The sequence below is a fragment of the Eschscholzia californica genome, unplaced genomic scaffold (assembly GCF_041429995.1).
Source record: "Eschscholzia californica isolate CP2 unplaced genomic scaffold, dmEscCali1.0.p SCAF_6, whole genome shotgun sequence".
Classification (NCBI taxonomy): Eukaryota; Viridiplantae; Streptophyta; class Magnoliopsida; order Ranunculales; family Papaveraceae; genus Eschscholzia; species Eschscholzia californica.
In genome coordinates, this window is record NW_028238483.1 from 26,070,388 (window position 1) to 26,094,664 (window position 24,277).

The following is a 24,277-nucleotide window of genomic DNA, read 5'->3' on the forward strand; positions in this document are numbered from 1 at the left end:
ACAAAATATTATCAAGTACCACCCAAGAAAAGGCTTCAAAATACCGGAAAGAGATGCTGCAACAAAACCAGTTGTAGTTTTGCTAGTTCGATCTTGTCCAAACCAAATTCGAAACTGGAGTGCCTTTCCCTGTTTTTCAGTGTCTCTTGCTTCACCAAATCAATCAAATGTATGCCTTCTTCTTTAGATCCAGGGACTTGCTCGAACTCTTGAGCTGAAATTTTCTCGTCAGTTTAACTTAAATTGGTGTACCGGGAATTGCATTTTTGTAGTTAAAATTTAACATCAGTTAAAACCTGATTTTTCATGTTTGTAGTGATTTATATGTGATTCAGGTAGGAGATTCTTAGTGAAGTTCAACCTTAGGTCATGTTCTGTAGAGAGATTCTACATGTTGAACAAGCTATAGTATAATTCAAGTACGTCTTGGTCTGTTCGTGTCTTTACAACTTGTCCATTCTCTACAACTTGTATATGCGCACCAATAATGGTAGACATTCTGTGGGAAATTATAATGACTGTTCTTTCTCCCATAACTTTTTCTAGTGCATCTTGAACTAGCTTCCCTGACTCTGAATCCGGGGCAATTGTGGCCTCATCGAGCAAAATAATTGGAGGGTCTTTAAGCATTACACTCTAATTCTAGAAATATACGAAGATTTGATCTCTATTGGTTGAAATTTAAATATTGATGAGTTAGACAATTAGAGGTATCTCAAGAGGACACTCTAATTCTAGAGTGTATTCTTTAACAAAAAAAAAATTCTAGAGTGTCCTCTTTGAGATATCTCTATTCCACCGACACATCATCTTTGAGATCCTAGTTGAGTTTTGCATTGGAGAAATTTTTTTAAGAAAAATTTGCATAATCTTATGTGGCATTCCGACTTTCTAAGATTGAGTTTTGCATCGGAGATGCTCTTACATTGTACCTTTTTTCTGTAATATCCGGAAAACCACTCTTCCACATCACCCATGCTTCCATTTTCAAGTGATTAATGTACAATAAATCTGAGGGCATGCTTTCAAAACAGATAGGAGGCCAACTGAGTAGTCTCTTGACAAAATCCTGCCTAAAAATGGGTTTAATTATAGTGTATTGGGGAGCTCAAAGGGGGTCCTCTGAGTAAAATTATCATTTTCTTATATCTCTGTATCATATTGGAAGTTTGCTTTAGCCGAGTAAATAAAACTATTTTGTTAAGCACAAAAGGTATAATAAAATAGACCAAATAATTAATGTTATTTGGTGTTGTTGAAGAGTGACGCTCGAGGATTATGTTGCCTAAACGTTTGCTTAACGAACTCTTTTGTATTAATAATTGTAAAATGGGATTATGTTGCCTAATCGTTTGCTTAACGAACTCTTTTGTATTAATAATTGTAAAATAGGATTATGTAGCCTAATCGTTTGCTTAACGAACTCTTTTGTATTAATAATTGTAAAATATATTTAGTAGCGAGTCAACGGATTTTTAATTCGGGAAAGATAATGTTAACTAAAACTTCTAAAGAGGGCCTAAGGAATCTTGATCTTAAGGGTAATTGTTTTTAACAAAAAGCCAGTGTAATTATTCACTAAAATGCATCTGAAAAATTGAAATATGAAATGCGAAACCTAGGACATTTTAATATTGTCCTAACCCAAGTAGGAGAGTTTTTCTATATAAAAGAAAAACGATTAGGAGAGTAGACGAGATGCTTTGGTTGAGTTAGTAACGACTTATATAAGTGTACGAGTGTAAATAGTAATAGTCGTAGATTTTGCCACCCAAAATAAAGTTTACTTCGCCCAAGATTTTGTTCTTAACGAAAGTTTGATGAGTCTACCGTATTCCTGACACGGGCTAAACATAACTGGTAGTAGTTGTCAATTTTCAGATCGTCCCTCAATGACGCAAGAATACTAGCTATAGCCATATACTGTTTTTCAATCTTTTGAAGACCCTCGCCTTCTTTCGCTGGCCTTGTGTCGAATTGGCTCAACTAATTATACATATACAACACATCCATTTTATACTTACTTAAATATTGGTAATATTCCTAAATAATTGTTTCCGCTAGATCATTGAGATTGGAGACATATGATAAAACAAACATTTTTTCATAGGGTCAAAAGTATTTGAAAAGATGGTAAAAAATAACAAGGGAAAGTTGGTTGTTGGTGGGAGACAGTGGATTGTCGCTATCTTTAGGTGTATGTATCAACTTATAAGAAAATAAAACCCAAAAGCTTGACGTCGAAAAATGTAAATTTTTATCTCCCATATTAATAGAATAAAAATTAGACTAATAGATGATATTGTTAAATAGTTATTTGGTTGAAGTCTTGAAGAAGATAATGGAAAGGAAAATAGTAAGTTGAGAATTTGGAAGAAGGAATCCAGATTGGCGTGTCTATGCAGCAAAATTAGAACAAAGAATCAGCTCACATTAAATAAAAAGAAGAATAGAAAAAGTAGTGATTCTAATCTAACTATCTACCATTAACTAACTATGTTATTAACAAGTATACCTTTCTTGTATAGGGACATAATATATTTTTAGCACCACATGAGTCGTAAGTTACTCAGCAAACTTAAATTGGATCTCTAAGATGATGTGAGGGTAATTAAATAAAAATATCTCAAGATGATACTTTATTTCTAGAGTGTTCTTTTGATATATGTCTCTAATTATCCAACTCATCAACTTTTGAAATTTTAAATTATCAGAAATTAAGTTTTCTTATATCTTTTGCCACTTCGAAATAAGAATTTCAATTGAAATTGACACATAGGATTGATAAAGATTTTTTTTGAGTTTCGTATTGGTGATGCTCTAAGTCCAATAGAGATGGCATGTGTTGTATTTTGAAGTAAGACATCTCTTTCCCTTCGCTAAAATTCAAAAAGAGATTAAGATCCAATCTTTTCAAATAATAGGATTTTAGTCCTTTTTCCTTTTGGAAGAAACATTGTTAATACATTATGTGTTATGTATGACACATATAAAAGAAATGAAATAAAGTATGAAACTTTAAGAATAAATAACGTGCAAAACAAGAATCAATAAATAGAAAAACACTGTAACTTTGACATCTAGACATACTTTAACTATACTAAATGTGTTTTGTTGTAGAAATATACATTTGATACCAAATAATGTATATATTGCGAAACAGATAGTAAGTTTGAAATCAATCGAAAAAATCTGAGAAAAAAAAAAGAAAGAGAATTTTGAGGATTGGTTTTCAAAAGTGAGTTTTTTTCCTATATAAAAGGTTATAATGAGTATTATAATTAAACAGAAATGATAGAGATCTGTTTTTTCTATAAAGATAGGTCAATTTAGACTAAATATCCATTATAATTAGTATTATTTTGACTTAAAATCCTATATTGATATTAGGATGGACTAAATGTGTGTTTACGTTTAGATTTTTGGACTAGGAACTCAACAATTAATATAATAACACCTATTTCAAGAAGTTAAAGGAATCATTTTGACTCAAATGGTTATTTTGCGTCATTCCGCCTTTTTATTTAGGTTCGTCTTCTCTCTTGACGTTTCCACGAACTAGGCAGCTTAACGACACACGGATTGCGCCTTATTTGTGTTCGACTTTAACGTTAAAGATTCATACGAGTCTGAGTGCTCTCGGTCTTCCGATCCGCGGGCTTCCGCATGTCAGTAAGTAAAGGCCGATCAGTTCGAGGCCCACGAAAAATACCAAGAGGGAAAGACCCGTTTGAGGAAAAAGGCAACGGCACCCTTTGGCTAATAATTTAATGCTCACGTCCCTACCTGCTCAGTATGGAATTGCAGAATTTTGGTTTCTGTCGAGTTCTGATCCCAATACCAAGGAAGAAATTGCAGAATTCCTTAGGATTCGTTTGGCCGCTTGGATTCAGCTCATCTCTTTGATCCAATCATATGCCCCCAGCTGTCTCATATTATCTTGAAGCATTGGGGATAGACAAACAAACAGTACCTTACACGGCGGTTAGTTATCTCAAAGTAAAAATTACTCCAATGTCTCCTCTCGTCCTTTTGTCTGCCATTCTTCTCTATTCATCATAAAATCTTGGCCAGTCTGGATGTTTCAAATAATCCATTAGGATGAGGTCCAAATTAACATGTTCCTATTCAAGATTATTGGATTCCATTGTTTTCTTTGTTTGGATTTTAGTAGATACTTTCTTGCTCTTGAATTAGTCCATTTCAAAGTATGGATATGGAAACAAGTCCAAATATAATTTCCAATTGTGTTGGTCAAATTCCATTTAAATTAAAAAAAAGTCAATAATTTATGCTCTAACTTTTTTTTTTTCAACCAAATGAGACATTCTCATTTCGCATAAATTTGAAATTACATGATGTGGGGTTGAAAGGTGGGAGTGGGGGCATATCACCAATTTAAGAGTTGGGTGACCTCATTCACACTTGATTGATGAGTGAAAATATTCAACTTTTAGAGTCTTTAGTTTGAGAGTCAGTACAAATTTCCCCATGTGATTGATGAAAACTTGGAGGACAATAGCAGACTAATTTTAGATCAATCGAACACTTTAGCCTTCTATTGTTTTCGATAGACTTTTTATTCTCTTAAATTGATAATCGTCGAGTTCTCTTTATTTCTCTCCAATTTTCTTCTCTAATCTCCATAATCAGATAATGAATTCTCTCTGCCTAACCAACAAACTGCAACAAAGAGGATCTTTGTCTCTCTTTCTCTCTCGGAGCACAGTTTCGCTCGGAAGAAAGACTTAGTAGCCCACTAACATAATTGTCATATTTGAAGCCCGAAAAAAGTTAAATTAAGTAAATATAGGAGCTAAGGTGGTAAATTGATCAAAAGTTGGGGGTAATCCATGAATTACCCCAAAACTAAATCAATGATGAGATGGGTTAGGTCTGGCTCCATCCCAAAGTCCAAAAAGGGCTAAATGGATTAGTTTTAATACCTTAATTAATTAATTTAATCTAATTGAAAGAGAATAGAACTTGTTCATAAAGGAGTGAGCTTTTTAAGGCTGGTCACTCTCCTCTTAATCCTCCTCTCTTGCCTTCTGTTGATTCTTCCTCTTCTTCCTCCTTCTCCTCTTACCTCCTCCATGTTTTTGTTTCATCTACTATTTTAGAAGACCTTAAATCTCATCTCCATTTTTCTGGTCTCTGATAGTATGAGCACTCAAATTTAGTAATTTTATTAATCAATTGCCTCTTTAATGGAGTACCCATGTTTTCTTTTTGGTTTCTTTCTCAAAAAGTTCATGGATGATTGTGAAAGATAATAAGAAGTTCAGAGAAGATTAGTACTTTCATTATCTTAATATAAGCTAAAAAAACACAGGTGAGATTTTAACTTAAAATTTTAAGAACTTTTTTCTTTTTTGTTGCTTGTTTATTAGTATATTATTACATAATTTATTGTTCTAATGTCTTAGATATATAGATTCTTGGTTTTTTCTTGATTTATTATTGTTTTCTTTGAAAAGGTATGGGTTTTAATGGCTACCTTTTTTTTTATTTAATGGTGATTAAGATTTTTTCACTCAATTGGAAACAAAACATGGATACATTCAATATGTACATATTTAGTGTTTATATGAAGGCCTAGACAGACTAGGGTTCGAATCTTACTGTTCAAAAAAAAAACTTATGATAGTGATTAGTGACAAGCTTTTTATTTCATTTCTATAATTAAACATTTTTTAGTCAAAGTTTTATAGTTGGAACCCATAAACAAATCTTTCTTATTATAACCCATTAAATGGAGATCTGTTAATTTCTCTCTCTAAATCTTATAGACTGTTTAGCTCTTGTTCTGTTTCTCTGTTTTTTTTTTCTCCATATAATCCAATTCATTAAAGACTTGCTTCTCTTTTGTTTTTCATAAGTTGGGTCATGGTCTCATGGATGTATTGTTTAGGGTTTTTCTTCTAAGTCTCTGAAACTATTTTGTAGGTTTAATGGCTAAAGATTATAGTGGGGGTTCTCCAAAGCATCATCACCAATTAGAAACAAAGAGAAAGAAACTAACTTATATCTTAGGTGTTAGTGGTCTTTGTGTTCTTTTTTACATATTGGGTGCTTGGCAAAACTCAACTTCTACTGTCAATACTCGTTCCGATGTTTCGAGCAATGCTGGTTGTGAATTAACAACTCCAACAACATCTAGTTCTCATTCTAGTGAGTCGAAATCATCGTCGTCTTCTTCTTCTCCCTCTCTTGATTTTGAAGTTCATCATTCAGTTGGTATAAATGAAACTGGTTCAGTTCAAAACATACCGGCTTGTGAGATGTCATATAGTGAATATACTCCATGTCAACACCCACCAAGATCGAGGAAATTCGATAGAAAGATGTTGAAATATAGGGAAAGACATTGCCCTGCCAAGGAAGAATTATTGCTTTGCTTGATACCACCTCCACCCAAGTACAAGAACCCTTTCAAATGGCCACAAAGTAGGGACTATGCTTGGTATGATAATATCCCTCATAAAGAACTTAGTATTGAGAAAGCTGTTCAAAATTGGATTCAAGTTGAAGGAGATCGGTTTCGGTTCCCAGGAGGTGGTACTATGTTTCCACGAGGCGCTGATGCTTACATCGATGACATTAACGAGCTCATTCCTTTAACTACTGGAAAAATCAGGACGGCAATTGACACTGGTTGTGGAGTAAGAACTCTAAAATTCTAGCTCTTCCCCGTTAAGCTATTTTTATCTAAATATCCATTACGCGGTGTTCATTTTTTATTTGTCTGGATCTAACTAGCCTGAGTATGAGTCGTTTGAGTCAGAGTCGCCTGCATCTAGCTTGTTCTGATCAGAGGTATAGTAGTCATTTAAGGCAATCGACTTTTAATTCAAACTTATTTTCTGTCAGACTCAAATAGATCCTAAATCCGTCCGAGTCGGTCATTTGGATCTTGTTTTACATTTTTAGACCTAAATTGGACAAAAAATAAACACCACTGTAACATTTATATAATTGGAATGCTGATATTTTGTATGTTGTACTTTTTGATGTGGAGGTTGCAAGTTGGGGTGCTTACTTGCTGAAGAGAGATATAGTAACAATGTCATTTGCACCAAGAGATACTCATGAGGCACAAGTTCAATTCGCATTAGAGCGAGGAGTTCCTGCTATGATTGGTATCATGGCGTCACAGAGAATTCCTTATCCTGCAAGAGCATTCGATATGGCCCATTGCTCTCGTTGTTTGATCCCATGGCATCAATTTGGTACGTTTTCTCCCATGAGGTCAAGCTTCGTAAGTCTTGAGGCCTTTTGGGTGGTCCGTGGTGCCAGAACCAACCCTGTAAACATTGGGATTGGGCCTTATAGCAAAAGCATAAACAACAAAGATCATTCTTAGGACTTGGGCTTTACCTCCCTTAGTCATAATGAAGTTCAAAGTTGTAACTGATTTATGTTCATTTTGTTGTGAAAACCAGATGGAATGTACTTGATTGAAGTGGACAGAGTTCTAAGGCCTGGTGGTTATTGGATTCTGTCTGGTCCTCCAATCAATTGGAAAAAATACTGGAGAGGTTGGGAGAGAACTGAAGCAGATCTTAAACAAGAACAAGATTCAATTGAGGATGTTGCTACGCGTCTATGCTGGAAGAAAGTGACCGAGAAGGGTGATCTTTCTGTTTGGCAGAAACCACTCAATCACATCGAGTGTGTAAAGAGTCGAAAGATTTATAAAACACCACATATTTGTAAAGCAGACGATGGAGATGCCGCCTGGTAAGCTCTCATTAGCTTTTTATCACTTGAGATCTGGATTGAATCGAGTCAGATTTCAGAACATTTGTTATTTATCTGACTTGTGTGTCTGACTAGTCTGAATAACTCACTTAGACCAATTGTGCCCCTGAGCGACTGTTCAGATTCAGACAAGTCAGCCTCAAACGAGTTTGATTCAGACAACAAAAACAAACAAACACCACCTAACTCAATATTCCGAATAAAATAGTTGAATCTTTTGGTTTTGGAAAATGGGTAAGCTGTCAAAAGTCGCCTTATAAAACTTAGTTCTAAATTTATGAAGTTCGGCATGTCTTTGAACATTTTTCAAATCAAATAGGTACAAGAATATGGAAACTTGCATAACACCACTACCAGAGGTAAGTAGTGCAGATGAAGTTGCTGGTGGAGCGTTAGAGAAATGGCCCGACCGTGCATTTTCCGTCCCTCCGAGAATAAGCAGCGGCTCCATCCCAGGAATAACTGCAGAGAAATTCCGTGAGGATAACGAGTTATGGAAGGATCGTGTGACGCATTATAAGAAAATTATCAACTCACTTGCTCAAGGGAGATATCGAAACATAATGGACATGAATGCTTACTTGGGAGGATTTGCAGCTGCACTGATAAAGTATCCGGTTTGGGTTATGAATGTTGTTCCTGCCAGTTCAAACCATGATACACTTGGTGTGGTTTATGAGCGAGGTTTCATCGGCACGTATCAAGACTGGTGTGAAGCTTTCTCGACTTATCCAAGAACTTATGATCTTATCCATGCTGCTGGTGTATTTAGTATCTATCAGGACAGGTAATTTAAACAAGCCACCTTTAGCAATGTGGGACTAAATTCCTCGCACATGAAACTTTTGTTTCTCATCATTATATGATGCGGTATAACTATCAAGTGTGATAATAGTGATTAATTTGTTGGGGTGTTTGAATATTGATGCAGGTGTGACATAACTTACATATTGCTAGAGATGGATAGAATACTAAGACCAGAAGGAACAGTAATATTCAGAGATACAGTTGAAGTGCTTGTGAAAATACAAACCATAATAGAAGGAATGAGATGGAAGAGTCAAATTATGGATCATGAAAGTGGACCATTTAACCCTGAGAAAATTCTTGTTGCTGTTAAAACTTACTGGACTGGTGATTCTACTTCTACTCAACAACACAACTAGTCCTTCCCTCCTCTTTCATCCATTAACATTTTCCTCAACTTCAAATTTCAGAACTTCTGTTTTTTGTTTATTGGGATTTTATCACTTATTTGTTCTTAAGTTTAATTATAGTCTTAAAGATGAACAAGTTTGTTTCAATGTTTTCTTGATTCTTTTGAAACCCTGTAACAAGAATTATTAGATGTTTATGGGACTGTTTTGAGATGATGAGTTTCAAAAATAATTATAGATGGGTAGATAGAAAGAGGGTTGGGTGGATTTTGAAGGTTTCTCATTGCCTTCTAATGAAATGGAGTAAATAAATGAATATTGTTGAGATGTATTGGATTATGTATAGATAATGGCTTGTAAAAATGAGCTACCCGAAATTCAAGGACTACACCCGCGGAGGCGCGGACCATTAAATTAGATAGCCTACTCATGGAAAACACAAAAAATGTTTACCTGGACATATAATTCGAGCGAATGGCAGGTCTAATATGTCTGATTAATTAAAACCATTAGATAAGGTCTTTCGTGTATTATCCCTCAGATACAAAGTCTAACTTTTAGTTAGTCATGGGTTGGTTACTTATATAAGTCCAATGACAATGGGGCAAGATCGAGAGTCACGGGGAAAGATCATTGGACAAAATCAATATGTTATTTAGTTCAGTTTCTTTCTTCATATTTAACAATTGTAAAACTTAACAACTTCTAAGTAAAGAAAGAAGTAAAGGATTCTACTACCATCTTCTCTAAGTTGACCAATGACAATGGGATGAATAAAGTAGCATTGCTTGTGTAGAACCTCTTCAAAAGAAAGGAGTCTAAAGTGCAAGAATATGTACAAAAAGTGAGGAAGTGTTGAGATAGAAATGTTAATTGGGGCAAATCTGACTCAGTCCACGACCAGACAAGTGTAGGTACCCCAAAAGTGTGTCTTATTAAACATTTATCATAAAAAGAATCAACATAATAAAAACAACATTTTTTAGAACAATCTTCAACTCTCTAGTGTAGAAAAATAATAGTGAGAGGGCAAAGAGTTAAATACTTAAAAGCCCAAGTATTTATTTTTCTCATATTAAAAATAGACTAATGTCAAGGCATTAAAGCGTTGTATTTATAGCCTCATGGAAAAGTCCTACATCGTTCTATATACTGGCTACACGTAACATGACAACAAGATGTAAAGAACTTTAATAAACTGAAAGATGGAAACATATAAGTCCAAATAATCATTCAAATTTCAAATGTTGAAACGCCTACTACCTATCTCAGGCTTTAGGGGGCCATGAGTTCATGCAGACTCTATCATTCCAAATGGAGTTTCGAGTCCTTGGGATGTTTTACCAGCCCTTGTTTGGAATTACTATAAAATACCAAAACTGTGGCTTCTAAACTTGGAAATTGGCACCTCAACAAAAAAAAAAAAAAAAAAAAAAAAACTTGGAAATTGGCATAGCTAGTTCTATTTTGTTCAAAGTATGGGTTTGGATCCGATCTGCGGGGTACGGGTGTTTGGATCCGGTTCTGTCGGGTACGGGTGTTTGTATTCGGGTTCATGGGGGGAGCCGTACGAGCTAGACCACTCTTACTACATCTGTTTTCTCTCTGTTGTGGGAATCTATCTTCTTCATCATCGATTCAGGTTTTAAGATACGAGGACGAACCAAATCATCATTCTCAACCAATCAATCTATCAATCAATCTTTCAGAGAGAGAGAGAGAGAGAAAGATAGGTATTGAGTTTAGAGAGAGAAAGTAATAGGAAAGGGGCTATGGGAGATCCGGATACAGAGAGGAAAGTTGCAGAAGAAGTTTATGGTTTAGCAGATTTAGCTAAAGAGTTACAAGACTCTGCTTCATCACTAATCTCAAAGTCTTCTCATGATGAACAATCTCTTCGTCAACGAGCTGTTGCTCTTGATTCCACTATCGTTAAGCTTCGTTCTTCAATTCATTCATCTGTTAAAAAAGGAGTTTTAGATCGCAAAGAAGCTGATAAGGTATTACTCTTTTTTCTGAGAAAATCTGTTTCCTTCATGTTAAATCTTGTCTTCTCCATCTATATTTTGTAGAATTTGTTCTATTTTAGGGTTCATTTTAGGTTTCCTTTGCATTGTTGATCTCTTTGTCTTTGATCTAATAGTGATGCATGATATGAAGTTGTGTTGCTTCTAGGGTTTCTAGATTGGCAGTATAGTTTTATTCTTAATGGACTTCTTCTGATGAATGAATGAATGCCGTGTGATTCAATTTGTGTTATAGTTGATCAATTTTCTGGTTCTTATTTCATGTTAAGCTGGAAGAAGAGTTGTTTAGAGCGAGATGCATTTTGCATGATGGAGATGCAGCTTCATTTCTACCTGTGAAACCTCATGGTGCTTTCACTGTTTCTTTCTATTAATTCATTGTCATAAGCTTAGGGTTCTACTAGTTTTTGTTGACATTTTCTTATTTTTGGAGTTGCAGGTGGTTTCCTCAAGATGTTTCTAGGTCCTATCAGTGTACGCGCAACCAGGAAAGACGTTCAGTTGAAAATAAAAGAGGAATACAACAGCTATAGGGTATGATTCTTGTTTTCTTCTTTTCTTTATTATATTCCCTGCTTAGAATTAAGTATCTATTACATTTTCGAGTCAAAAGAAAAAGCGAAAGAACCTATGCTTTTTATTGATTGGACTTTTACTGAACTCCATTTTTCTCAGGTTTGATACTAGTAGTTACATGCTCAATGAAGACACAGCTTATGACTTTGTAAATACTAACCAGAAGAGGGTAATCAAAATAATTGCAGAGACGAGAAGGTCGAAATTATGAATTAGAAAACAAAATTAGAATCCTGAAATGAAATTCAGCATGTAAAACAATGGGTGGAACAATAGCATTTTATCCTATAAATCTAGATTATAGAGATAGAGAAACACTTGTCATAGTGATAAGTGAATACAAGTTGAAGTTGTGATTAGTTGTCATACTTATGAGTCTCTGCCAGTGCCTGAACTTAATTTTGCTTCTAGTTGTAAGTGTTACTTTAACTGACAATTCTTATAGATATGTTAATGAAACTATACGCCATCTGCGCAACAAGTATTAAGGTTTACTTGTGCAGTGGTAAAAGGTCACTTGGGTATCAACATTTTGTGTGGTGTACTATAAAATTGTGATTACTAGCCTACTAGGAGCATTTGATGTAAGTGTACTGACAAACCAACAGGCTAGGTTACGGTTTTGAAGGGGGCATTCTCTTAAGAAAAAGAGTTCAAGCTCATATCCTCGTGAGACTTGGAAAGCAAACAAGAGTTTAACAAACTATTTGCCACTGTCTCTAACTTGTTGAGTTTGGATTTCGGAGACCAAATATATGATTTGGTGTTGCTCAGTAGATGCATCTGACCAACAATTAAAACAAAATTCTACCGAAGTGTTATGTTCCATGCTCTCAATATGCAGCTCTAGTAGCTATTTCTAAGAGGAGAAATGATTGCAAAGTATAGTTGAATAAAGGAAATGCATGTGTGTTTTATTCTATAATATCAGTATCTTTTACAATAATGTTAAGTTTTCTGATTTCCATTTGATGGAACATGATATAATTTTGTTTAATGTATTAGTGCTTGCGAACGTCCAGCCTTTGTGAGCTTTGAAAGAACTATAGGCTCTTTAATTTATAAAAGAAAAGGCCCATAACTACTTTTATATCCACTATACTATAAGAACTCTAGATCTCATCATACTTTCATTTTCTGTGAATGTTGAATTATGAAAGTCACCCGAACAATAATGCTACTTGTTGAAAGAAATTCTGACAAATGATGCCATCTTGCTGGATGATCAGGATAGAACAGCATTGCTGTTTCTCGTATTTCCGTTGACACTGCTACTCCTTAGGTCATGGGTCTGGGATGGATGCTTGCCAACATTACCGGTTCAGATGTACCAGGTAGTTTGGAGCCTGCTTATGTGATTCATTCGTTTGAGTATTAAATATTCCAGTTGGCATGATAATCTTATCCAATATTTACTCTAAAGTTGATAGTTAGCATATTGTCATTTCAGGCCTGGTTGTTATTTCTCTACACAAGTTTGGCTTTGCGAGAGAATGTATTGAGAGTGAATGGAAGTGATATTCGTTCATGGTAATTGAATAAAAGGCGAAAGTGATCTGGGTAGTTGCTTGACAGTTCGAGGACTGCGCTCTCAGCAGGTTTTCTACAATGTGACTTGTGTGGCTAGGTTGGACCATCATTTGATAATATTTTCATGCATTGGATCTATGTAAGATTGCAGTGGTATTAATTGAAGGAAGACTGGTTAAATATGGTGAAGGTCGTTCCTTTTGAGACTTGCTACATGGGGAAGGGTTATCCGGTGAAGATGTATCCTCCTTGTGTCCTACCACATAGTCACACATGTAAAAACCCTGTAACTGCAGGCTTCAAAGTCAAGTGACTACCCCGAACACTAAGCATCTCGGTTATAGTTTGTGTATTTTCCCTTTTCATAATTTTGTTACATTTAATATATTTGATTATTTTGTTCATTTTGTATTTGAAAATGCTTCTTTCCTTCGAGCCTTACTTAGAGTTTTACTCGGAAGTTGTGGCACCTGACCATATATTTCATCAATTTGTATTTGGAAAATCTGAATGATCCAAAATCAAAGTACAAATGTGTCATCAATTCATTGAGTAAGATTCTAAGTCGAACTGTAAGTGATAGTAGCATTCCCTTTTTATTTTTTAGGCTGTTGAATTTTCCTTAACACGTGAAAGAAATTATTCTTGAAAGCTCTTACATGGTCATATGCAATTCGTGTGCCCTCGTTTTCTCACACGGACATGTAATCTTGTTAGCTTTTTTCTCCATTGTTTGATTGTCATATATGTTTTCATGAATTTAAGTATGGCGTGGATCATTTATATAAAAAGATCTTGTTTTTAGACTCTTGGTTTTCTATATTCTTGTACACAAAATTAGTTAGTTCAACGTAAAGAAACCAAAAAAGTTCATTATACATATAAAGAGGCCATGCCTATTGTCCTTTTGCTTCATAATTATCTAAATTCCTATGGGTATTTCACCAAATTGTTGTGCAGAATGTTTGATATACTTCTCAACTTTGGAACTATATTGTGCTTTCTTTTCAATGCAAAATTTAACTCCGTTTGGAAAGTTTGCAGGAAGAATATCTAATGATCCTCAATCTTAATTGTGCTTGCAGGTGGATATACCATCACTATTGTGCCATGATGATGGCACTTGTCAGTCTTACGTGGGAGATTAAAGGACAACCTGATTGTGCACGGAAGCAGGTTACTGTTTCACCATTTTAAACTGATTAGTTCATTTATTTCTTGATTAGCACTCCTGATCCTTTGTATTTTAAGCAGAGAGGGGTTCATCTATTCCTACAATGGGCAGTGATGCAAGGAGTTGCAATGCTTCTACAGAATAGATATCAGCGACAGAGACTTTATACTCGTATTGCTCTGGGAAAGGTTTCACTACATGATTGTTCCATTTCATGCTGTCACAGTTTTTGATTTTCAGTTCATTCAGTCCCTCATGCACGGCTTTGAAATTTATAGAAGTTATAATTTCTTTACTACTGCAGGCCAAGAGAATGGATGTGGTGTGGGGAGAAACTGCTGGTGTAGAAGGTCAACTATGGTTGCTATGTCCGTTACTTTTCATTTTACAGGTGATTCAAGTTGTAGTTCACGAGTCTGGTACTCTGGTTTACATATCATTAGCTGGATTCACGTGCATTTTGCATACTTACACAGTTACACATTCTTAGTTCTATTTCTACTTGAGTTTCAGGGTTTTGAGGGATATGTCGGGTTATCACTTCTTAGAATTTCACTGGCTGGTGTTGTATCCGAGTGGCAGGTAAACGATATGCTATAGTTTCATCTTTTTTTTTCCATGTAGTGCTTGTCGTGACATGTACTATTGGTTTCAAACCGAAGAAATATGCAACTTATACAACCTATTTTATTTGGTAATGATAGGTTATATTGTGTGGCATCCTTCTGGTATTAATGGCATTAGGGAACTTCGCAAACACAGTACAAACCTTGATGTCAAAATCAAGGTTTAAAGCAAAAATGAAGAAGAGCAAGAGCAAGCTAGAATTAGAAGTCCCTCCTCCACAAAAATAGAGGTCGGTCTGATCCGTCAATCAGAATACACTAAAAGATCAGAAGAAAATCTTGATCTCTGTTGCTTGGACTTCACCGTATATACCCTGAGAAAATGTGTTATGGGTTTCTTTCCGGTTCCAGGTTCGTTCGTTCTTTTGATTTATCATACAGTTCCATACGATGAACATAACATCGATATTTTGTGTGACCATGGAAATGTATGAGAAGTGAAGCTTGAGGAATAATTAGTTTAGTTGTTACAATTGCTGACTATCAGGATTTTTGGCAGTTTTTCTTTTTTCATGTAGAATACTGAGTACTTCCAATTGATGTTTATTCTATTTGAATTCTATTTTACTAGAGGAATCAAAAAAATTGTCTAGTAGGTATTCTTGTTCAAGTTTGTAATAGGTTATAGGTGCGAGTTCAAACTTGATAGTGTTGGAGCTACTCTTGGTGAGCTCGCGATGCCTTCAAACGAAACCCTGTTCATATTGACCTTGGACCAGGATAGCAAAAGCCGAGACGATATCATCAAACTGCTAGAGCTTGGATTCATGGAACTGTAATTAGTTGCGGGGTGAAAAGTAAAATATGAGAATTCCTTTCTTAATAAAAACTCTGCTTTATCTTTTGGTATCTGTTTTTCTTGTTACAAATCTTTAGTCTCTTTTATTATAATTTGTGTTTCAGATATTATTTTGTTCCATATATATGAACACGAAGTAAAAGTTATTCCCTCTATCAGATGCCGCTGAGATAAAATTTTATCACTCAAGGTTATATCGTCAAGGCGGCTTTGAGGCATCTGAATTGGCTTATTTGTTAGTCCAAAAGTTTGGAAGATTGGGTTCTGTCCCCCCAATTTTCATTTTCCCTTCCCCTCCATCACTACAACTTCGGGTCACCACCGCGGTCACAACTCACCATAATTTTATTCTTCTATTTATATCTTCTTCTCTCTTCTCTTCCAATCTTTATAATCCAGTTGATCTTAGATCTGAGATATACTTGGATGATGAAGAAGAGGGTGCCTCTTCCCCTTCCTCTTCTTTGTATTTCTACGGAAAATACCATTTATGGGGACGCTTCCCGCCTTCATCGTTGATGTGATGCTGCTGAGACATTCCTTTCCTCTTCTTTTTAAACAGATTGAAGAGGCTGCTTCCCCTTCTTGTTCTTCAACAAATTGAAGAAGACGAAGGGGAAGCCCCTCTGTCTTCAACATCACAGCAAATCTCAGATTAGAGAGGAAGAGAGGGAGAAGGAGAAGGAGAGTTCAGAGAAAGAGAAAATAAGAAGATAAAGAGAGAAAAATAAAATGGTGGTGAGTGGTGAAAATGGCGGTAGTGGCCGGAAGTTGTGGTGGTAAAGGTAGGAGAAGATGAAAATGAGGGTGTAAAACTCAATCTACTAAACTTTTAGCTTAAAAATATAGATGCTCCTTAAAAATATAGATGCTCCTTAAGTGAATCTTGATTGGCTAAGTGGCCCTAGAAGCCGCCTCACTAAGTAACTCTTATTTAGTAAATGGAAGGAGTATTTCCCTAACACAAATTTCTTCCTATTGGTGAGAAATAAACTATATGTTTTCAAGCTCGAATTACCAACGATCCCTCGTATGGAATTTCAAATTGGATTGTTTTATCCATTTGCAATGAACCAACTAATCAAACCATTGAAATTATATTTTCTTTAACATCTTTTACCATGCAGAGCCTCGAGAGTTTTGGTTATTAGTTGAATAAAGGAGATACTACCAAATATATGTTTAATCTGAAAACTGATTTTTCGTCTGTTTTCTTTTCAACTAGTGTGTGGGATTCTTTTCATCAAGTGCTAAATTCTATACTTTCATACTCATAATGAAGTATGAGGACTTGTTCAATGGAGTAGTCTTAATGAGAATCACATTTTAAGCGCAACAAAAGTATTTTGTTAGAATGTCTTGTGTCATCATCCCTTAAACAAAAAATTAGTGGTATGGTCAACCAAGCTATGTATACTCATTATATTTTTGAACTACTTTCGTGGTTGTCCTTGTCTTGTTATTGTTGTTGTTCTCAATCAATGATTGATCATTCTTCTTCGACATATTCATCTATGTGTTACCTTCTACCTACTTCTTTCGTTTAATATGTACACATTAATCATATAATATAAGTGTTGTATATACAACCGGGAAGTGTATATAATTAGGTAAATTATGTAAGAATTCAAAGAGTTGGGAGGTGGTATTAAGTTACTACATTTTAAAACATCTAAACCATGGTAAACTAGCTCTATGGGCTCAATAGACCTTATCTATCTACCCAAACTCCTAGAAATATTATCTTTCTTTCCTTTTATTCACTCGCTGGAAAGAAATAACGAAAATTCTATACTATTTAACATATTTCAGATTTAAATGCCTAATAACTTTAAGTTTTAAGAATAGCAACATAATTAGGATTTCTCTTTTTCTGTATTTCATATTAACCATCATTTTAGATATATATTGTAATGAGAAAAACAAATATTTCACTTCATATTTATTTGACTTCTCCATAGTTGTTACTAAGTGCTAATCTCCATGGTATGCTTTCTTTTTCTTTTTGATATCGATTGTACATAATCTTACTTAAATAGGTTGTTCAATAGCACATCAACAATTTGACTAATACATTTTGTGTTGAGATGTCATGTCTTCTTTGACAATGACCTCTTTCTTGTTTAAAATATGTAACATACTACACAAATGTATAATTAATATATAATTTTGAGATGTTTAAACCTAACAAAGGTATGAAACAAAGTTTTAATCCTTTAAATATTAAACCTCAGGCAAAGGGATATTAGGAAGGAAACATCAATCTTAACCACCTAAAGACAAAAAATCGAAAACTTCCTCCATCCTTACCTACTCCAAATATCATTATTTTATGTAGTAATTCGTCTTTGTTTTATGTTAATTGTTTAGTCGATCTTTTTTCAATTTGCACGTACGCGTTATCTATATATTATATACTTCGGCGGAGAGGTTTGTATATGTTCCTAATTGTTAATAAAATCAATATCTAATCTTCTTGGAATTAAAAGAAGAAAATATAAAATAAAAAGAATCTTTTGTAGTTGGGGAAATGATTTTTTACAAATTCAATGGATATGAAACTTATGTCCGACCACCACCAAACTAGGCCGCACGGCCGTGGGGCCACCAACCATCCACAGGTTGAGTACCATCCTCCCTTGGTGTGGTACGACTAATTCATTGATCTTTAGGTTTTGGAGTGATCTAGTTTCTATTACACACATGACCCACCCCAAGATGGATTCCTAGATCATGGCCCTTCAATTGATGAATTGAATAAATGCATCCAGTGGTACAAAAAATGGTTGGTCAAAGAAAGATGCTAACACATAATGTCATTGAGAGAGTTGTACACAGTGGCGGATTTACATGCAGCCTAAGGGGTCTATAGACCCCCCTCAAATGTTAAAATTGATTACATGACTTATAATACTTTTAAGTAATCAAAATTAATAACAATCAACAATATATGGTAGTGTATGTTCCACTTCAAACAGAGCTTGCTTGTGGCACAATGGTTGAAGTTCCTTAGGAACGCTACTAGCTACTTGAGATCGAGTCCTACAGTTTACATTTTTTATTGAGGATTAAAAGTTACACTATAAAATATTAACTTGTTCATTATCTGAGTGGTTATAGCTATTGCATAAGAATGGAATTGCCCGTGTGATTATGGGTTCAATCCCCTCAATCTTCTTTTTTGTGGTAACTTGAATGTTTTTTAGACATTTAAATAAAATTTCCTAGATGTTTTAAGTCGAAATTTTTGAATTTGAAAAATCTAAGTCATAAATAGATCTCAACAAATTCAGAAGTCCCATAATTTTTTCCAACAAATTTATTTTCCATAAGTTCTTAATTGCTTACTAAGAATTTCTACAATGTTAGAAAGATCGTATCTCTATTCTATTTTATTGTTTTTTCTCTCTCAATACAAAGTACGAGAGTTCAAGAACGAAGTCCCCACCAAAATAATCTTATGGTTTTTGTCATCTTTTGAAATTAGAATAAACTCACAAGGTAGATATGGGAAGGCAGGAAAAATATAAATTAGTCTTTTGACGTCGCTCGATTCGAAGGAATGGGTGATGCCGCTAAAAGAAATTGTAGATACTATAGTCTATTTATTTTTTGACTTAAGCACTAGTTTATCTGTTGAAACATCTACAGTGAGAGATCATTTGCTTCAATGAACATCAGCAAAAGTCAATCACGCAATCTGATGAGTGATGAATGGTTGAGAGATATTATGTTTGAATACATAGATAGAGATCGATAATGAGATAATAATGAAAAAGTTCCAAACGAAGAAAACTAATAAAGGTCAATTATGGATGTATGAATTATGAATGTATGACATTAGCCTAAAACAATTAAGGTTTTGAATTTCTTAGTATCAAATATGACTATTAATTTTATCAATAATCTCTTTTATTCGCTTAAGTTTGTATGTTGTAACTTTTAGAATGAACATAGTAACTTTTTAGACCCTCTTGGAAGTATATTTTGGATACGCCACTGGTTGTACATGTACATATCTTTCCATCAATCTCTTTCTATCCCTCAAACTTTAGCAGTTACAAATACTATCTTTGTTTTTTACACTCATACTCACCGATAGGGGGTTTGTTATTAGCGAAGACCCTACAAGTCCATCCAAATGACATTAACACTTACCAGTAAGTTTGAACACAGACTTCAGCCTAGACTTCACATGCTCTCTTAGTCAATGTGGGGCAACGACATTCCCTATATAGTCAATCTATTGTTGTGAACAACTTCGCATCACATGTATACTCTTCCACATTAGCAAAATTTCTTTACCGATTTTATGTACTTTAAGATTCTTATTTGAAAAAGAAAAAAAAAATCATATATTAAAATGCATATACTTCAGATACACAATTGAGACGCCCAAAAATAAATTTTATAGCAACTAATGTGTAACTTCCTCATACTAGAGCAACTATGATATACAAACAGAATGTCAGAACTGACCTCAAGATTAGAATCAACTTACACGACCAAAGTTTTTGAGTAAGCAACTTCTCTCCCAAAATACACAAAATTTTGGTCGTTCTATGCCGATTTGACTCCAATTCGATACTAAATTTTTCGGTCCATTTATTATTTTTGTTAAGAGAGAGAGAGAGTATGAATATTGGCAAAGGAGGGACCAGATGGGTTGTTAGATAATGAGGGCAGCACACATGCCCATGAGCTCACTTTTACTCTTTAAGTAACAATGGGTGCTTCTCAGGATTCTCTCCTACCCTTTCCCTTGGATGGACGGTGCCCCTCTCCCTCTCTAGAATTCATCTACCTTGTGTTAGACTAAAGTCCTCTCACTTGTCTCACTACCAACTCGAACTTCCCAAGCACTTTCCGCCATGTCGGATTAATCCTCTCTCTCTCTCTTCTTTCACTTCAATGGCTTCCTTCTCTTCTCCTTCTTCTTCTCTACCTACCAAATCTCATAACCCATCCTTCATTTTTAGATCTTCTCTTCTCTCCCCTGTCTGTAGGTGGTGGTGGTGGTGGTCTTCTTACCAGTCAACAAAACCTAGAAAAATAAGTTTTTTTTCTTCTTCCTCCTCATCCATCTTCTTCTTGTTTTTCTTATTATCTTCTCTCCTCACCTTCTCTGTTTCTTCTCAACCCATACCCACTCTCTCTATTGGGTCCCACCCCATACCTTCTTCACCTTCACCCTCACCATCACCTATATATCTTCCAAATTCCATAACACCAAATCATCATCATCATCATCATCATCATCACCATCGTCATTACAGGATAACATTGGCCATCTCTCTTACCACTTCAGCTACACTTCTTGCTTGTTTATTAATCATGGCCTTCATTAAATTCCTCAAATTCAAACTTAGAAGAAAATCTAGGAGAGTTGAAGATGCCCAAGATCTTCCCTACCCATCTGATTCAATTTCAAGCTCTATTAAAAAAGATAATCATAAGAAGATTATAATTAATAATCCTTGTTCATCTTCCTCTGTTCCGATTAGATTCAGTTGGGAAGAAATTGAAACTTTAACCATGAAATTCTCATCAAGTTTGATTGGTGAAGGAGGTTACAGTAATGTTTATCTCTCTCATTTCTCTGATTCTTCTCTTGGTGCTCTCAAGATTCATACTGGAAGTAGTGAACGTCTTAATCGAATGTTTAAACAAGAACTCGAAATTTTGCTTCATCTTAAACATGATAACATTGTTAATCTCCTTGGCTACTGTGATGAAAGAGGTACTTCAATTTTTCACTTACCCAGATCTCAAAATTCAAAATTAAAATCTGGGTTTCGTTTAATTCTTCAATTAAGTTCTGGGTTTTGATTATTTTGTATTGATTTTAAAATTTTTTTATTGTTGCAGAAGAAGGAGCTCTGTTATTTGAATACGTTTCAAATGGAAATTTACACCAAAAACTCCATGAAAGAGAAAGTACTACTCAAGAGGTTACTCTATCATGGAAGAATAGAATGTTAATAGCATTTCAATTAGCAAAAGCAATTGAATACCTACACGAAGAATGCAAACCACAAATCATTCATGGTGATATTAAATCATCAAACATACTTTTAGATGATAAACTTAATTGCAAACTCTGTGATTTTGGGTTTTCAAAAATGGGTTTTTCATCAACAGTAACAAGATCTTCAATGACTCCATTAATGGGTTCACCAGGATATATAGATCCATTATATTTAAGAACAGGAATTGCTTCAAAGAAGAATGATGTTTACAGTTTTGGGGTAATAATTTTGGAAATGATTACAGGAATCGAGGCATTTAGCTCGGAAAAAGAAGAGATATTGACTTGTGTAGCAGAGCCAATAATTAAGGATGCAAATAGAGTGGCGGAAATGGTGGATCCTAAATTGAGAAAGGCGGGAGATTTGGGTATTATTGAAGAAGCCAAAATCATGGCTTCAATATCAGCTAAATGTTTAAGAACACAGTCTAGTTTGAGGCCTTCAATGTCTGAGATTATCAAAACCATGAATGATAATATATCCTTCTAAACCTAAGTTTAATTACTACTAGGTTTTATAGTAATTTCAGTATAGTAAACAAAAATACAGAGTCAAAAGAAGAAGAAAGGGTAGGAAATAAAGAATATGAATACAACTTGGGTCAATGGAGCAGGTGAAACAGAGTTATAGAGAGAGAGAGAGAGAGAGAGGGTCTTTCATTGATCCTTGAAATGTGTTAATTGTTAGTCAAGATTTCAGTGTAAAATAGAAAGAAAAAGAAGAAAGAGATGGTAGTTTCTAGTCAAGCTTTGTTTATTTGGAATTGGAACCGTGGGGTTACATACATATTGACCTCTTCTGTGTTTCTTCTTAAAAATTGAATGTGTGAGTGTGACATGAAACTATGATTGAAAGAGTTTAATTATGTATAAAAATGAAATATTTAGTTATGTTTTGAAGTAAATAAAAATGTTTAGTAAATTTGCGAGTTTGCTAAAACTCATTTATAGACAAAGCCAATTTAGAAAACTTGTTAAAAACGAATTTAGAAAATTTGTTTATAAATGCAGCATGTTTCGATATTAAAATCTCATCTGAATTTATTTATCAAGGCGACATGTTCTATCCGAGTATTAGTGGATCAGGGAAGGGGTAACCCAAACTAAACCCACTCTATTTGCATCCTTATTCCACAGTGTGATACAAATGCAAACGAAATAGAATGACATGCTAATATTTTTTATGCTTGGTTCCCTCGAATCTTCTATCAAATGGTACGTGTCTCAAATCAGATATGGAATACTTAATACAGGACAAGACCTAGGCCTAAGTGCTTAGTTGGGTGTCCCTAGTTGTACAAGCTTAGAGAAGTTAGTGTAAACCAGACCAAAATATGTAAATTTACCCAAACTTACTAGTACATAATTTTAGCAAATATGTGCTCACTAAAAGAACATGTGGCAGATGAAAATGAATGTTAATATAATCAGACGTGCAATGTTCGTTCTCAGATATAATCTAATAACTATAACTATGAATATAATATCAAGACTCAGAACCTTCCCTCGATAACCCAAAATTACTTTGAATTACACTAACCACATAAGAAAAGGAAGGAGCATTAGGTGATGGATAAATAGAGGGATTGTATGTACAAAGATATTGTGAAACTTGAAGCTCAAGGAGGGTGGGTGTCCCAAGCAGGTAGGTAGTAGAGTTTGGTGCCGGTTGGAGGAGGGAAGTGGAGGAAGATTCAACCCCACTCACTTACTCCAGATAGTACTCTGACCATGTCAGTCTTGAATAGTACTAATGAGAGATAAATGATCCTTCCTTTTAGAGCTTTAGGGGGATGTGATTGGGGTTTCAAGTAAAATGATGGATTGGGTGATGACTTGAACAGAAAGTTAAGGACAGTCAGAAAGATGGAAAGCTAGGTAGAGAAACCTCTTCTCCAAGCCACTAGCTGATTCCAAGCAAAGCCAATTAAACCACAAAAAGTAAAACCACAACTTTCCCTAAAAGGCTACGAGAAACGAACCCAAAAATGAGCGGTGTTATTTGATTGGGGGCGACTACATGCCGAAGGCTGATGTGGCCGATTAATCGGGTCATTTCTCTCTTCACATGGTCCCATCAAAGGGAGTAGTCACATTAGCACTCGGCCTGTGGTCAGTCCCAGTTACAGGGCAAATAGCATTTCTGTCAAAAGAAAAATAAGACAACACAAATTACTTAGTTTTAAGTGAAATAAAGCTCGCTTGCCCATCCTTAGTGACTAAAGAAATGCTATTTGGTTTAAGACGTTAGGGGGAGAGCTGACATGGTCGTCCACATCGGACTAGCACGACTGACAAAAGGTATGGAGAAGTTCATTTGATCCTATAGTCCAGATTATAATTCGCAAAACTAAACACTAAACTAGAATAATTTCCACATCAGACTACAACGACACCAACACTCCATTCTTGTCGTTTGTAGGTAAGAAAAGACTCTTTTAGCTCTTCAAATTCTAAAGGTTTTTAAATGCCTTCTATGACAAGAGGTAAGCTATTTCTAAAAAAATATGCCACAATTGAGTGTTATTTGTAATAAAAATTCTAACAAGAGGAAACCAGACCTCCGGTGAAGGGGTTCATTCTTTTCTTTGAAGAG

General features: G+C 34.9%; 3 protein-coding genes across 3 annotated transcripts; all 3 read left to right on the forward strand.

Annotated features, from left to right (window-relative positions):
• Window positions 1–3,795: 3,795 nt before the first annotated feature.
• On the forward strand, window positions 3,796–9,134 carry LOC147532942 (putative methyltransferase PMT17). Its single transcript, XM_086645119.1, has 6 exons — window positions 3,796–5,335; window positions 5,950–6,665; window positions 7,022–7,232; window positions 7,446–7,743; window positions 8,084–8,551; window positions 8,696–9,134. Exons 2-6 carry the CDS (start codon window positions 5,955–5,957, stop codon window positions 8,928–8,930), a joined length of 1,923 nt encoding a protein of 640 aa, XP_086501245.1. The 5' UTR covers window positions 3,796–5,335; window positions 5,950–5,954; the 3' UTR covers window positions 8,931–9,134.
• A 1,336-nt stretch (window positions 9,135–10,470) lies between these two features.
• On the forward strand, window positions 10,471–15,703 carry LOC147532943 (uncharacterized). Its single transcript, XM_086646741.1, has 10 exons — window positions 10,471–10,921; window positions 11,218–11,296; window positions 11,388–11,482; window positions 12,754–12,858; window positions 12,975–13,054; window positions 14,140–14,230; window positions 14,309–14,416; window positions 14,533–14,619; window positions 14,742–14,810; window positions 14,933–15,703. Exons 1-10 carry the CDS (start codon window positions 10,694–10,696, stop codon window positions 15,080–15,082), a joined length of 1,092 nt encoding a protein of 363 aa, XP_086502867.1. The 5' UTR covers window positions 10,471–10,693; the 3' UTR covers window positions 15,083–15,703.
• Window positions 15,704–20,321: 4,618 nt separating this feature from the next.
• LOC147532944 (putative receptor-like protein kinase At4g10390) lies at window positions 20,322–22,607 on the forward strand. The gene is made up of 2 exons (XM_086645120.1): window positions 20,322–21,393; window positions 21,522–22,607. The coding sequence occupies exons 1-2, from the start codon at window positions 20,565–20,567 to the stop codon at window positions 22,169–22,171; spliced, it is 1,479 nt and encodes a 492-aa protein (XP_086501246.1). The 5' UTR covers window positions 20,322–20,564; the 3' UTR covers window positions 22,172–22,607.
• The last annotated feature ends 1,670 nt before the right edge of the window (window positions 22,608–24,277 follow it).